We start from the raw sequence: 16,515 nt of genomic DNA, 5'->3' as shown, positions 1-16,515 counted from the left end.
CTGCTTTATACTACAAGGAGACAAAAGACTCAGTGGGCAGAATTTGAAGTTCTTGTGGGGACTATGGCCTTCTGATGACCAGCTTCCAGAATCTATTCATACCACATACAAAGCTTCAATGGACTTCAATGGTTGATTCATCCATTCATAACATTTTTAGTGTAGAACCCTTAAGACCAAAACTGTCCAATCAAGACATTGCTTTGAACAATACCAATTTAAGACAATCTTGAAGAAAACAATAAAAATATGTATCATGCACCAATCAGCATTTGTTGACCTGACACCAGACCTAATTAATTCTAATGTGGGTGAAGTGAGTCTTTCTAAACACCAAGGAGTTGTACAGTCTGAACATTCTTCTTTCCTTCCCTTTATCACTTTTTCTCATCTATTCTGCTTGTACCTAGAGAAAACAGTAAGTTTATGTTTTCTTTTGTCCATCCTCACTTGAGATTGCCAACAGGAAGGGCTCCCCCAAATCCTGAAGTTAACTGTTTCCAATCTTCCACTCTCAACATCTTTCTATTCCTCATTGTTACTAACTACACTCTACAAATATTCATTCGAATTGAACAAGTTCCTACAGATTAAACACATTGTTCATATCTATGTGATCATGGAAGACTGTACAATGCCTATTGACATTTCCCTAACTCATGCTCAGCAGACATATTATAGGAATAGTGGATGAAATCAAGGAATGAAACCAGGAATCCAGCCAGTGAAAAGAAGAGTCTTCCCAGAAACCAGGAATGACTCATGGCTTATCCTCCCCACCCTGGAAAAGAAGACTTTTATAAACCCCAGCTCTCATTCAGGTAAAACTGTCAAGGAAAGGAAGAAGTTTTGGGGGTGGGGATGCAGTGGAGTTTCTTCGTAAAACCATTGCCACTGTTGGCAACTGCCTACTCTAGCTCACCCATAGACCATCCTATGTTGAAAATGGTATTAAAAAAAGTTTGGAAAGGTGGGGGGTGGGAAGTTATCCACAAGCATATCTACAAAGAAATGAATTCAATTTCATTGTACTCAGAGGCAGGTTGATGTCTTGAGGTATTTTCTATGTAGTCGCCAGGCTGAGGATTGATATATTTTGTAGCTCTTTCTCCGGCAACCAGTTCAACTCAGTTTACTTCCTAGAAGTACTTATTACATTTCTGATTTTCTTCCATCTCCATATACTAGGACACCTCCAACACTTGGAAACTTTTCGAAAGGCTCTCAGTCCTCAAATTACCACGCCCTAGAAATAAGAAGCTATTTCCTTGCCTTACATCATGAGTGGGTAATGGAACCCTTACATCAGCCAGATTTTCCTTATTACTTTCCTGGAATAAGCTGGCAACTGTGTTCCATTAATTCATAACATTGGGCAATTTTAATTCTCCCAAAGTCCTATTCATTAAGATTTTTTCATTTAAATATCTCCACAATGAATTTTATGCAAACAAATCCCCAGTAGCCAATAAATGAATTAGAATTAGATTTCCTTTTCTATACTGTGGTGAGTGGCAACTTGGGAAAGGAATGCACCTCATGTACTCTAGAATAGAAAATATTCCAAGTTGCAAAAATTAAAGCTTAAAAAGGAAATGTTAGAAATAATCCAGAGAAAATGTATATAGACACCCAAATGACTATTTGACTGGGACCCTTAATAAAAGCAAGGGATAAAACAATCCTTATAAAGGGAATGAATTTATTCTTTCTTAAATAATACTCTTTTTTTTTTCCAGATGGGGATTTAAAAAAAAAAAAAGCAGCCAGAAAAAAAAAATAGTGCTTCCAAATGATCATAGAATTAGGTCACTAAAAACCATGAATCTGAGCCACAGCTCTAAAAATTTGGTATCTTACTGGTTCCAGGAAAGATCTAAAAGTATCTCTACAGCCGATCATTTCATTCAAGTTAGCTCTGCTTTTTGCTATTTTGAACTTGGGCTGGCCAAAGCTAACTGATTCTACCGGAATGCTAAGGGATTATTTGGGGGTTTAGATATTTTAAGATGGCCTGTCTCTGTAATTTAAGTAATTCTGCGGTGGCTTTTCACTTCTCCCAATCTCAGTGTGATTTAACCTCCCTCAATCTCGCTTTTCTTGTCTATAAAATGTAGATATGAAGCACCTTGGTGGCTCAGTTGGTGGAACCTCCGACTTTCCCTCAGGTCGTGATCTCTTGGTCTGGGAGTTGGAGCCCAGCGTCAGGCTCTGTGCTGACAGCTCAGAGCCTGGAGCCTGCTTCAGATTCTCTGTCTCGCTCTCTTTCTGTCCCTCCCCCGCTCATGCTCTCTCTGTCAAAAATAAATAAATATTTTTAAAAATTAAAAAAAATAAATAAATAAAATGTAGATAATCATAGTACCCACTATATCAAGCTGCTGAGATAGAGGAGATAATGTATGAAAGTGCTTATAAGAGCATTTAACACACAGCTACTCAATGCATGGTGGCTCTTTTGATCTTTTCTTACATTGGTTATAATTTAGCAGAACCTGCTCCTGGATTTTGAATTGGTATAATAACTCAGGGAACCACTTGTCTTGAAAGCAAAGTACATTAAATGCTTTATGAGAAAGCTGTGGATTTACACCTCATCCAATGGCAAACCCTGTTGGTTCCTGAAACACTGAGAGCTTCTGGGCAACCAGGACCTGAAGCCTGCTCTGCAGAGAAGCTGCCCTCCAGCCACCTGAGAGCACCACTCAGCCCTGGGCATTTGTACTAGGCCTTGAATACAGTCAACATCTCAACTGGGAAGTATATGGGACTGACACACCATACATCTGGTGGCCAATCTGCAGCTCTACGAGTTAGAGGTCTGTGATACTGCAGAGATAGAAGCCTCTTATACAAGATGTATGTAATGGAAATTTTGAGGATAAACCTTTACAAATTAGTACAGCATACATATCTGCAGTTACTGCCATTTACCTTAGCCTCATGTGATAATGGCTAGCCCAAAGACAGCAAAACTCTGTATAGATGAGTTCAAAAAATAACTATGTTTACTTTTAAAAAAAGAAAGAAAAATATGGACTACTAATGACTTGCTTGAGCACTGGGTCACTAAATGACCAATAATCAGAAATACAAAATTCTATGAAATCATTAGCATGAAAATGAATACATGATCATTCTTGAAGGCAGGAGACTTTCTCTACTAGTCATTGCTGAATGTTCAGAGCTTACACAAAACCTCTCAGGAAAGTGTCAACCATTCCGGAAAAGATTTTCTTTTTATATGACAAAATTATAACTCTTAAAGCTCAAAACTCACAATTTTAATTATTTAAAATATCTTTAAATTCACATACAAACATGTCTGTACAAACACCCACATACTTGAGTCAAAGAGAACACTTACTGTCATTTCATTCATACTCAGAAGCACGGGACTAGGGGGCAGGGTGCCAAGACGATGCTTGAAGCCTTCTTCTAAAGTCATTCCCCAGAATTGGCTGTAGTTCTGGGCTGTCCAACTACCTTCCAAATGAAAGAGAAAAATTGGTACAGGTTATGTAATAGCACTTTTATAAACACATGTTTGTTTATATTTCTGAAATGATACAAAATCAAAATGATTACTATAAGCTAGCTAGATAGTCTTTATATAAAGGATGTATTATTGCTTTCTCTTAGAGTAAATCTTATGAGAAATTTCTTAAATTAGGTCTCTATCAATGATCTTAATGACTTATATGAGGAACCTAAGGCTATTTCAATATATACTAAATTTCAGAATATGAATATTTATATATTATATGGGATTAAGTGGTAAAAAGGCCAATATGTACATTTTCATTGAAATGTCATAAAATGAAGTTTAGAAAGAAATTTGAGGGGCGCCTGGGTGGCTCAGTCAAGCATCTTAACTCCTGATTGTGGCTCAGGTCATGTTCTCGCCATTCATGGGTCAGATCAAGCTCTGTGCTGGCACCACAGAGCCTGCTTCAGAGCCTTCCTCTCTCTTGGTCACCTACCCCCTCTCTCTCAAAAGACATAAAGAAATAAAGATAGAAGAAATATTTCTTTTTCTTTAATAAAAAAGAGAGAAGCTCGGATGTACAGAAATGTGCTTCTAGAATACACAGGGTAATTGTTTTATACATAATTTATATTTAAAAATAATTTGACCATGTAAAAGGAAGTATCTATGAAAAATTGAGGATAAAATAGTTATAATTAAAATATACATTAGTGCTAATTAATTTCATTAAATATTTTGTTTAAGTGCTGAAATATTCTATCATATATTAAAGAAAAAATTTGTATAGGTGCCCAATAATCTTAGTCATTATTAATGATGATATAAGTTCAATTGATGAAAAATTAGCAAAGAGTACTTATTTTTTTAGTGACAATGTTTGTGCCCTTTTATAGGAAAAGAAGCTTTGTTTTCAAATTCTGACACTGAAATTTAAATTCAACAAAAATTTTTATTTTTATTTTTATTTTTATTTTTTGAGAGAAAAAAAGAGAATGCATGAGCCCGGGAGGAGCAGAGTAAGAGAGAGAGACACAGAATCCAAAGCAGCGTCTAGGCTCTGAGCTGTCAGCACAGAGCCTGATGTGGGGCCAAACTCATGAACTATGAGTTCAGGACCTGAGAAGTTGGCTGCTTAACCACCTGGGCCATCCGAGTGCCCCTCAACAACAAATTTCTTAAGAAATGAAAGGAGATGAGAAAGATGATAGTAATTTAATCATTGCTTGCTTGAATTATTTAAACTTGAGGATAATATGTTTTCAGTACTTAAATCAAACTACATTCAATCCTATTGTGCTAATTACCAAAATTGCTTATATGACAGACTATCATGAATGATGGAAAATACAACTTGATTTTCAAGAATATGCCTAACAAGTTAATGTTTTTTTAAAATAAAATCTGTAGTTCATAAAACCTTAAGCAACTTTGAGCCACAAGTTTATTTATTTTTTTCTATTTTTATTTAGATTCTGGTTAGTTGACATATACTACAATATTGGTTTCAGGAGTAGGATTTAGTGATTCATTACTTACATTTAACAACAAGTGCTCATTACAAGTGCCCTCCTTAATACCTATCACCCATTTAGCCCATTCACCACCCACCTTCTTTCATCAACCCTCTGTTTGTTCTCTATAATTAAGAGTCATTTATGGTTTGTTTCCCTCTCTCTTTTTTTCCCTCCCTCCCCATATGTTCATCTGTTTTGTCTCTTAAATTCCAGATATGAGTTAAATCATACGGTATTTGTCTTTCTCTGACTGACTTATTTTTGCCTGGCATACTACTCTAGCTCCATCCACATTGTTGCAAATGGCAAGATTTCATTCTTTTGATGGCTTGGGGTATTCCATTGTGTGTGTGTGTGTGTGTGTATCACATTTTCTTTACCCATTTATTAGTCTATGGACAGTTGGTAAGCCACAATTTTAGAGTGCAGTCTCTACCACCCAAGGAAACTTCTGACTATGTTAGATATCACCCCATTTTTAAGAGACTATTAAGACCAGCCATAGGCAAAACCATAACATCAGTAAAGTATGTTTTTGGTGCCCTACAAGTGGTAGTTTTCAAATATTAAGATACATTTGTGGTCATTTAATTAATTATTCAATTTAGTGAGCAGGGATTGGTATTTTAAAAAATAGAATACAGGATAAATAATAGGAAATATTAAAGTTTATTGTACATAGTGAGAGTAAGTTGTGTTTTTATATATGTAGGAATGTGCGTGTATAGCATTTATTTGTACAGGTATGTATGAGAATATGTGTGTAAATTAAATCACGAAGTTAAATGTACATTTTACTGTAACTTATGCTCAAAACAGTGTGAAAAGACTACTATTCCATTCCATCCTCTTTGATGTAGACTCATAACTTTCCTTCAGTCCTATTTAGCATTTATTGAACATTCTTAATTTATCTTATTCTCTTTTAAAGCTTAGTAATAAGTAAATTTCTTCCAGGAGCTCAGATCCTAAAAAAACTGCAAAAATATAAATGACTTCAGTATGTGTCATTTATTAGCACTAGGTCAAGGTATGATCAGAGTAGAGGATTCAAACACAACTCTGCCTGAAGGAATTAACAATTTTTCTTTGAACAAAAATTTACTTTAGTGATCAGTCTGGAAGTATGAGACTGAGTTTGGTGGACAGATGTCAAAGAAAAGAACATTTATTCTTAAAAAAAAAAAAAGGCAACTCAGAAGCAAAGTATACAGGTTTGAAACTGGGTAGCACATCCAGGGAAGATCAGATAAGTTAAATATTAAACCTATAAAAGACAGTAGGGAGACGGAAATGGGAAACAGTATAAAAAATTAGGTAGTATTTGGGCCAGACTGTTACTTTTATCAAGGAGTATAATGATATTCCACAAGCAATGGAGCATCACTGATATTTTTTTAAAAATGTGAAGAGCAGAATCAAAGCTTTGATTTAGAGGGATAACCATGAAAGTATGAAGGGTTGGTTTCAGTTTGATCAGACTGGAAACAGAAAAATCAGCTCATCTCAAAGGAGGCTTGATAAAGAATTACACTAAAGGGGCTCCTGGGTGGCTCTTTCATTTAAGCACCTAACTCTTGATTTTGGCTCAGGTCATGATCTCACAGTTAATGGGTTTGAGCCCCATACTGGGCTCTTTGCTGACAGCAAGGAGCCTATTGGGATTCCTTCTCTCTCACCCTCTCTCTCTGCCCCTCCTCCGCTCATGCTCTCTCTTGCTCTCTCAAAGTAAATATACTTAAAAATTTTTTTTAACTACATAAAAAATACACTAGAATATAGCAGAGAGGTAGAGAACATAAATATCCAAAAGAAACTTTGAATGCAGGAATTATAAGAGACTAGTGACTGAGAGTGAAGAGGAAAAAAGAGATAGATTATAAAGGGCCACAAGTTTTTTGTGGCTTTTTGCACCAAGAAGTGGAATCTATTTCCCAGACTTTGAATGTGGGCAGGTGTAGGGACTTGCTGTTCCCAACAGAAGGCAAGAGAGTTGATGCTGCACAACTTGCAAGCTTAGGCCTGAAGGGAGTCAGCTTCCTCTCGTGCCCCATTTGAACCCTGGCGTTATGCAGAGAGGCTAAGGCTGGCCTGCTGGAGACACATAGGCCCACCAACAGCCAGCACCAACCACCAGGCGTGGGAATGAGGCCGTCTTTGACAGCTCAGCCCCAGTTGAGGCTCCAGATGTCTGTAGACATAGGGGTAACCCCAGCAGAGATCAGAAGAGCCTCAGCTTAGTCCATTCCAAGGTGCTGAAGTGAACAAATGAAAAGCTCATGGTTTTAAGCTGTTAAATTCTGGAGTAGTTTGCTGCACAACATCAGATCATTGAAACAGTTATCTATCTCTCTTTGTTCCACTAACTTGCTGATTATTACTCCTGCTACTAATTTGGCACTTAAATCCTGCCCTATCATTAGAAATCCTTTCACAAACTGATGACATGTTGACTCCTCAGCTAGACTATAAATTCCTTTAAGACAGAAATTATTTATTTGTATCATCAGCAGTGCTCCAAGAGAAACACATGTTTTGTTAATATTAATTGATTGTATTAAAAAAATAACACAGGGAATAAATATGCACTGAAGTACCTTATGTGGAATGAATAAAGACTTGAATCTAAAACTCCGCCAAGATGAGAAAAATAAATGTTTTAAAGCAAAGAGAGTATATATTTGCAGGTAGGCTCTTTTAAAAAGCCACTTAGTGTTGGATAATAGGATTCTCTTTTCACACATGAAAACAATTTGAACATCAGGAACAGAAAAAATCTGAGTGCCAGAATTTTTAAAAATATTTATATATTTTTGAGAGCATGAGCAGGGGAGGGGAAGAGAGAAGGAGTGAGACACAGAGTTCAAAGCAAGCAGCACAGAGCTGGACATGGGGCTCAAACTCATGAACCATGAGATCATAATCTGAACCAAAGTCTGACACTTAACCGACTAAGCCACCCAGGTGCCCCCAAGTGCCAGAACTTTTAAATTCAAGGACTCCTTTTACCTGTTTTCCCCCTCTGGTAATAATTTTAGCTTTACTCCTTTTCTTAATAGCTTGTCTCTTTTACTCAACTTATTTTTCTGTGGGCAATAGATGTTTCCTTTTACTCCAGTTATACTTTACTTTTTGTTCTTTTAAGGTCATCTATGTTGGCTACTAAAGGGAAGCCATGCCTCCTAACTGGTCTTAGAGTTATCTCACAATGAACAAATGATAGAAAGAAAAAGAACTTCTTCCTAACAGCTTCCATATCTTATGTGTATTTTCCACGTTGCCTTTGACTGTGGTTCCTGATGGGTTCTCTAACAGTGGAAAGGAAGGCTAATGCTAATGACTTCTTGGAAATACATGCTCAATAGGTCAAGTTTTGAATTATTTTAAGAAGCTGATTCAGATCATTTCTTATGATGACACACATTCTTATGTTCTTTTAATGATTTAAGTATCAGCCACAGAAAATTATGTTTTCCCTAGAAATACTTAAAATGTTAGATTATCACCTAAAATATTGATTAAACACATACACACACAGGAATGGAGCATGGTTGAAGAGTAATAACATAAAAAATTTATCTTTCTAAATTTCATGTCTTCCAAGAAACTTTTTTGGGTACATTGAAATTCAGTGTCATCACAGTGCTGGGAAATATCTCTCCCATGGTCTCATATGGGGAAGCAACTGATACTTCTACTTTTTAAAATTATATTTCAGGATCTTATCATTTTTATAGTTTCTTGATAATAGATCTTCTTATACGATCCTTCCCAGAATGTGGAAAATGTTGCCAAGGAAATACAGAGATTTGATCAATGGCAATGGAAAAATCCTGAGGCAGATACCAGCCAACGATCTCTCTTTCTTTTAGTTGAGTAAAGAAAACCAGTGTTAACACTGACATCATAATTCCCTCTGTGTAAACAGAGAAGCCACCAAATGTATTAACCTTTCAAAGAGCATCAGACCATTATTTCCTATGTTTAAGTGTCAGCCAGCCTTATGTTTAGTGTATTAGCAAAGTAAAGTGGCTCAACATGTCTTGTGATTCAACCAAAAGTGAAATTGGCTACACAGGTCATGTCAGTGAAATTGTCTAGATGGACTGGTTATTTGGGGAATCATCAAGATTAAATAATGACCTCTGAGGTTCTGATTCTCCCAGGTCGATTGACTGGGTTAGGGCAGCAGCCGAGGGAGAAATATGGTTTATACGAATAAATCAATTTTTTGCCTACTTCCTAATTTTACATAAATACTTATCCAAACTACAGCTTCCTCTTCTTCCCTCTCTCACACCATGACACTGCTCCTTCCAAGACAATTTAAGACCCCATTTTATATTTCTCTGTGCATTTTAATTTTTAATGATTTAAGGTTTACCTACATTCATTTCAATCTTACATGTCTTTCTATTTCTCTTCCCATTTCTCTCCCACTCTTTCTTTCGAAATAATGACCTTTTTTAGAAGTAAATGATAGGAAATACATTGTTTGAATCCTGAGAAGTAACAGGGACTGCTAAAAAGTCTACAAAGCAAGATTGTTCTCACCCATAGTCTCCTTTATTGACATGTTCAATTAGTTCTGGTTGAACAAGGCATACAAGCTGGGAACATTTCCATTGCTGTCCTGAACATGTGCTGCAAAGATACAAAAATCACAAAAGTGGTCTAGCCTTTATGGAGTACATTTGTAAAATGAGCAACCAGAATTGCACATTATTAAGGCATAAAACATATTTTTTGATTAGTGATAGCCATATGCCTATTTGATTCCTGGCAAAAATAAAATGATAACACATGCATTAGCTACCACTCAATATGCTCTTAACTTCTTCCCTAGGCGATTAATAAATGAAATGACCACACAATCAATGAATTTTGAAAACAGAATTTAGACCGTAGATTCAGTATATTTGTATTCGGAAACTTTCTGTGGGATAATCATTTCAAGGCAGGCTGTTTCTATATAATGTTACTGTGATCAAAGAAACATGATTGGCCTCTAGCTTATCTTGCCTGTAGAATGCTTATAATTAAGAGGTAAATTCAGTGCAGGCCTGCTGTATAATGAAGGCCACTGTCATGAACAAACAATGGCATTCAAAGACATACCTATGGTTAGATTTTTCAATATTCATTAAGATGAAATATGCTTATATAAAGCTATAGATATGTGATATCCTAGGAATTATATGATTCTATCTGTATTTAAATATTTATTTTATTTTACAATACTCCTGTAGTTCAAGAAAACATACACGGACAGTAGAATTCAGTTGTGTGCCACTTAAATTCATTACCAAGAATTGCAGTTTTCCTTAATTACTGATCCTTCTTCATAAGGTCGGCCATCTCTGAGGCAACCTGTCAACATAACATGTCAACAAATGAAAGTTCCAAATTGAATAATAAAATGCATCAGCACAACAAGTAACCTAAAATTCTGTTTAATTTCTCAAATATGCAAAAATATTTGGTGCCAAGCTGATGAAAATTCACATCTGGTTTGTGTCAAGGTTTACATACAGAATTTTTCTAATCTTGTTTCCATGAGCTTTTATCTTTAAAACTGCATATTATTTTCCAACAAAGAGTTTGTAAAGCATGAAAACTAGATTAAGAAATAACTAATTACTGACCACACTCAAAAAATAATGTATTTAAATAGATGAGCAATAAAACAGTATTTGAATAAATTCATCGCATTTCTTATTTTAAAAAATCTAATCATGATCAAGTGAATATGATGAATCACATATGACAAGATTAAGGAGCTCAAAGTTTTGTACCAAAATGTGAAGGTATTTCATTGAATTTACCTTTTAAAGATAAATCCTATTTTTTCTTGAGGATTTGGATCAGGAGAAAAATTCATGAAACCAGTAAGATTGTAGCCATTTGAGTTCCAAGTCCAAATGTTTCTCAGTTAACTAAAACCAGTTTTTAACTAGTTTATCAGATTATATAAACTACTCAAAAGAGATCAATGGTGTATTATCATTATATGAAAACCATCAATAAGATAAGGTGAAATTAGTACCTGGGTTAATAAAGTAACTAGTGGCCTATGAGGGAATAGGGAATTTATGAGAGGGTAGAACCTTGGTAGCAAGAAAAAAAGTATTTCATAATAGGGAGTGGCCAGCTATGTGGAGCACCACTGGGAAGTCAAGAAAAGGGGAACAGACACCTGAATGTTGTATTTGGTGATATGAAAGTCTCCGACGCTGCCAAGAGGGATTTTGGTAAAGTAGCAGGGAATGACATCCCATAGGAATGGATTCATGAGAGACTTGAGGATCAGGAAGCAGATGTTTCTTTTAGCTATTTTACCATTAAAGAAAAAAGAAAAAAGGAAATGACAGAGATGCTAGGGAAGGACATGGAGACAAAGGAGGGCTATTTCAAACTTGGGAACGAGAAAAACACATTTTGTAAATTGATCATTGATACAAGAAAGAAGCGGGGGAGAGGATGCTTTGGGAGAGAAAAAGAGGAAAAGAGAGGGAGAGAAGAGGGTGGGCGGGAGAGAGAGAGAGAGGGAGAGAGAGAGAGAGAGAGAGAGAGAGAGAGAATTTTACAAGTGAAGATCTTGAAAAGACAAGAGAGGACAGGAGTCAGAGCTCAAGAGGAGGAAGCAATTCAGTGTAGGCAGTAACCCAGAGGGAGAGACGATGAAAACTAGGATGATGGAGATGAGAGAATTACTGGTGGCTTCATTTTCTCAATGAAGTGTGTATGAAGCACCTCAGAGTGAGCTAATTAAATTGGTTACCCACATAGCACCTCAACAAAAGAAAAATGAAGCCATTGACTGTTGAAATTAATAGGGTTTTGCAACTGAACAGCCATTAATACAAAATAAGGCAAATCAGGTATTTGGAGAGTGAAATAGTTGGCCCACTGATTTAAAAAAAAATAGCTGATAATATGATGCCTGTAAGTTATTATAATACTTTATCATAATGCATTATAATATCTATGCTGGTCTAAACTTCATCAGGGCAGGCAGTTACTTGCTCCAATCAGGAATCCACATCCCAGGCAAGGAGAGTAGCATTCACCCTGAAAGACCAGACTCCAGGGCAGCTGCTCTAAGTGTTTTCATTATCCATCTTTGGATGAACACTAGAGGACCAGTATAATGAATGTCAGAAATGGGCTTTCATTGGTAAAATTAGTGGCTTTTAATCAATATGATGGATATAAGCAATCAGCTGTTATCGATTAAATTCCTAGTGTTGAATTTATGCAGATTAGCTAAAATATTTACTCTTATACCCAACATAGTATTTTCCTCTTAAGGTCAAAAAAACCTCTACTCATAGATTGATGGCACCCTAAGACTGATCTTTAAAAAGTTCTGCCTCTGCCACTGGGTAGGAGGCATTCTCTTTCCTTGACAACCACTTGTAAGGGCAACAGAATCCTTCTGCTGTGCTACTAGCACATGTACCTCCAATAAATTATTCAAGCAAGGAAGATATGGGACCCTCTTAAGGACAGGGTCTTGAGACTTCATGAAGCTTACACAGGTTATATGAATTGGTCTATGTCTCCTTACATATTTTTGTAACTATCAGTATATGGCAGAATTTGGACTATGACTTTTCTTCATTATAATGTGGTTAAAGAGGTTGTGAAGGAGTAAACAACCCTTATCCAATTCAAATGTGTCAGTGGCTTACACACATTTTTTTTACCAATGTGAACATAAAAGTTAATCAAATTAACTTAAGTCTTTTTACAACAGATGGTAAGATCTGTTTCTTTCTCTAAGATCTGCTACACCAAAAGATTCATCGGAAAAATCCATTTTGGTTCTCTTTCAAACTCATCACTTTTTTTCTGTATTTCATATTGAAACCCTCTGATTACTAGGAGAAGGGGGAAAAGAAACACACACATGGGAGAGAGAGAGAGAGAGATACTTACCAGTATGCCCTACTTCTAGTTTATACAAAAGGGACATATTTATTTTTATAACCCTTAAGATACTGTACACAGTTTTAAGTCATTGGCTTAAAAAGAGGTCTTGGGACAGTTGCAGTATAAAGAACTAGATATAATACCATGTCATTAGATAACTGAAAAATAATATTTAGTAGATCAGTTAATGAACAACTTAGCATCTCAGAGGCAAGTCACATTATACATGCACAAATTGATACAAATAGTACACCATTGTATTTTTATTTTAATTTTGCATGACTTTTAATATGTGTAGTGCTATTTTCTTTAAACCAGCTACTTTCATAAGATAAAACAAAAGAAAACAAATTACCTTCATAAGAGCAATTATAGTCTAATGTGAACTTTTTACCACTAAATAAAAATGATTAATTGCTTCCCTTCATAATGAATGGAATAAAAACTATACCTGAAATATAATTTCTACCTAAAACATGACCCTAAATTAAAGCTGGAGCAAAATTCTAGCTCTCCAGCAAAAATGGACATTGAAGAAGTAGGAATTACTTTCCTAAATGTCCTATATGTCTCAAATAAGCTAAAATATGCTGTAGCACATCAAGAGTACTACAACTTATACATAATATTGAGACTCAAAACCCATGAGACCAATTCTATTTCCACTTAACATCTTTCAATGAGTCCTCAGAACAGAATAAAATCTCAAATCCTTAATATAGCCTATACATCTTGGCATAATCTGACCCTAACGCACCTCTCAAACCTCACCTCTTGTCACCTCCAACTCTTTGCTAGCCATTACTCTCCAGGAATGAAGCTTCTGGACCAAGCCAAGGACCAGCTCCTGGATCAGGCCAAGCTCCCTGCTTTGTGAACCACAACACCTTCCTGTCAGTATTCCTTCAAGTCAGCTCACTTCTCACTCCTGGAGTCTCTGTTAAATGTCTTCCCTCACTGACAATCTCCTCAGGCTGTTACATTTTACACATTACTGTTGCATTACTATATACTTTCACAGAACCCTAAATATTTCCTTCAGAGCATTTACCACAATTTGTGGTGGTACAGTGAATCTTACCCTCTCCCTGGCAACTTGACTATTACTTCAAAGAGAGTAAAATCTTGGTTTTTTCTTCCCCATTGTGGTCCTAGCACTAAATGCAATGTCTGACATAGTGAGGATATTGAAGAATAATTTTTTTATGAAGGACAAGAGTCCCCATTCTTGGTAAAGGATCTGCCACGTTTTTAGGCTAAAACAAATATTTGATGTGTTCTGAGTTATATATTGATAGAGGTGAAAGTCTAGGATATATGATAGTTCTGTGGAAATTTTAACCTATTATATGCATGTTTTACCAGCAAGCCGACATCACTGAGAATGCAGGCAACAGCATCTGGATTTTGAAATGAGAGCTGGATTTTGAAACAAAGATGCCAAATCCTAGTTGATCCTAAGTTGGCTTCAACGGTAATTTCTAGTCACCATCACTCCGCATTTCTGCTGAGGAGATTTGATGTGATGGGCAACCACAACAACAAAAAAATAAGGCTTTATTTAAGTAGAGCAGAAGTGTGTTGTTCTGTGTGTTGTTGCAAATCTTGGATATATTGATCGTTCAGCATCTATAACCATTCTCCTATAATTAGACAAGATAGTACCTACCATCACCCCCCTTAGGAATTATTTGTACTTATCCACTCAATCTTCGACATTTATAATTACCCTAATATGAAGTTCTCCTTTGTTTCAATGGTGTAAAAATTCCCTGAATAGCAAAACAAAACAAAATAAAAATACACATGAAAAACCTATCTGCTATTACTTAGGTAGCTGACTTGACTTTGCTTTTGCACTGGTTTTAATGGCATTGCCGTATCATGGGTTACAATGCTAGTGGGTCCATTGGTCACATGATGTAATAAGCAAAATGTTACACAAATCTGCAGATGATCAGGCCTGTGACAATGAGATCCCCTAAAAGGTTACACACCAAAAAAAAAGCTTAAGAGCTTAAGAGTCCTTTTGTCAAAACATTTCACAAAGAAAGAAGGAAAGAGTTTTATGTAACCTCTAAATACAGTGAGTCAGGGGCGCCTGGCTGGCTCAGTTGGTTGAGCATCCAACTTTGGGTCAGATCATGATCTCACTGTTCATGGGTTCGAGCCCCACATAGGGCTCTGTGCTGACAGCTCAAAGCCTAGAGCCTGCTTTGGATTCTGTGTCTCCCTCTCTCTCTGCCCCTCCCCCATTCACCCTCTGTCTCTCTCTCTCTCTCAAAAACAAACATTAAAAAAAATTTAAAAAATACGGAGTCGGTATTCACATGATTTAGACCAGCATTCACGGTTATCACAGGAAAACTTTCTTGAAGGTGCTGGTACAATGTGGTATCTTGCATCTAAACCAAAGCACTTTAACACTTGAAAGGAAATTTATTTAATCATAATATTCATTTTTCACTTCATCTTAAGAAAGAGAGGAAGATAGGAAGGAAGGAGAGGAAAAGAAAGTCGGACAGATCTTGTAATGAATTAGGAGATTGCTCAAACACATTCCCAAAGCCTACCTTCTGGATACCAAGGCTTTGTATGAGGAGGCCGTTCTTTCTCTTGCTGGCAAAATGACTTGTAATCAGGACAGCAATCAGAATTTTCCCTTTCACAGAATTTATCACAGTAACACAGTGCATTTGCCTCATGGAACTGAGTGACACAGTCATCATCTCTGTCTTCACAACAACCAAAATTTCTACAGTATTGTCCTTTGAAAGTGGATCTTTTGAATCGAGAACCTTCCAAAATGGTGTGATTCCTATTGAAATCAGTTCCTTCTCTTTGAGATAAATACTGTTTCTCCATCCAAATTTCTATGGTAAGATAGGAAAAGATTAAGATCTTATATCCAGTCCACATTCTCTAGAGGTTAGGTAGGGCTCCCACTTTCTATTAGATCCAACACTCTTGGCTTTGGGGCTTCTCCGTGGAACCTGAATTCTAATTATCAAGACAACTCTGCCTAAATCCTGAAATGAATCCTTTACTTGAACTGAGTATACTTCTTGTAGTTAAACATTAAACAAGAATTTCAATGTTTGCCCAACATAATATAAGTGTTAAAAATAGATCCTTGTCATTCCTTCAAAGTTAAAAATGTATAATATTTTATACGACACAAAAATACTCACCACCATAAAAATAAATACATAAAATCTTATCTTAGATGAAATACATCAAATATTGCTTGCCTACAAAAAAAATCTAGATTCTTAAATCAGAAACCTCTCTGGAATACACATGGCCCAAATTATGGCTGCAATAACCACTGGCAAGGTAGAGGAAATTGGAAAGTCAAAAACACAATTATTCATTTCACCTACTTGCGCTGCAACTAAAATCCAGGCTTTTGTGAGGTTGCCTGCTAGGATCTGTCTTATCAGTAACAGTTGCTCTAAATCATGCCCAGTCACACACTGGCTTGATTTCCCGTCTGTAGCCCATTTACCCACCAGAAGCATTTTGATTTCAAGGCTTAGTGAAGCCTAATACAGCTAGAAATTCCCTGAGGGTGAC

The 16,515-nt window shown here is 36.2% G+C and overlaps 1 protein-coding gene across 1 annotated transcript in view; it reads right to left on the bottom strand.

Moving 5' to 3' along the window:
* The window catches only part of TINAG (tubulointerstitial nephritis antigen), an 84,906-nt gene extending 69,048 nt beyond the window's left edge, over window positions 1–15,858 (bottom strand). Inside the window, exons 1-4 of the mRNA XM_029944487.1 lie at window positions 15,513–15,858; window positions 10,311–10,374; window positions 9,559–9,648; window positions 3,368–3,482 (exon numbers count right to left, since the gene is read on the bottom strand). Coding sequence (XP_029800347.1) covers window positions 3,368–3,482; window positions 9,559–9,648; window positions 10,311–10,374; window positions 15,513–15,858 — 615 coding nt within the window. The remainder of the gene's footprint in view (window positions 1–3,367; window positions 3,483–9,558; window positions 9,649–10,310; window positions 10,375–15,512) is intronic.
* Between the last annotated feature and the right edge of the window lie 657 nt (window positions 15,859–16,515).

This window comes from Suricata suricatta, chromosome 7 (genome assembly GCF_006229205.1).
Source record: "Suricata suricatta isolate VVHF042 chromosome 7, meerkat_22Aug2017_6uvM2_HiC, whole genome shotgun sequence".
Classification (NCBI taxonomy): Eukaryota; Metazoa; Chordata; class Mammalia; order Carnivora; family Herpestidae; genus Suricata; species Suricata suricatta.
The sequence above is the reverse complement of the archived record's forward strand: the minus strand, read 5'-3'. Positions and strand labels throughout refer to the sequence as shown.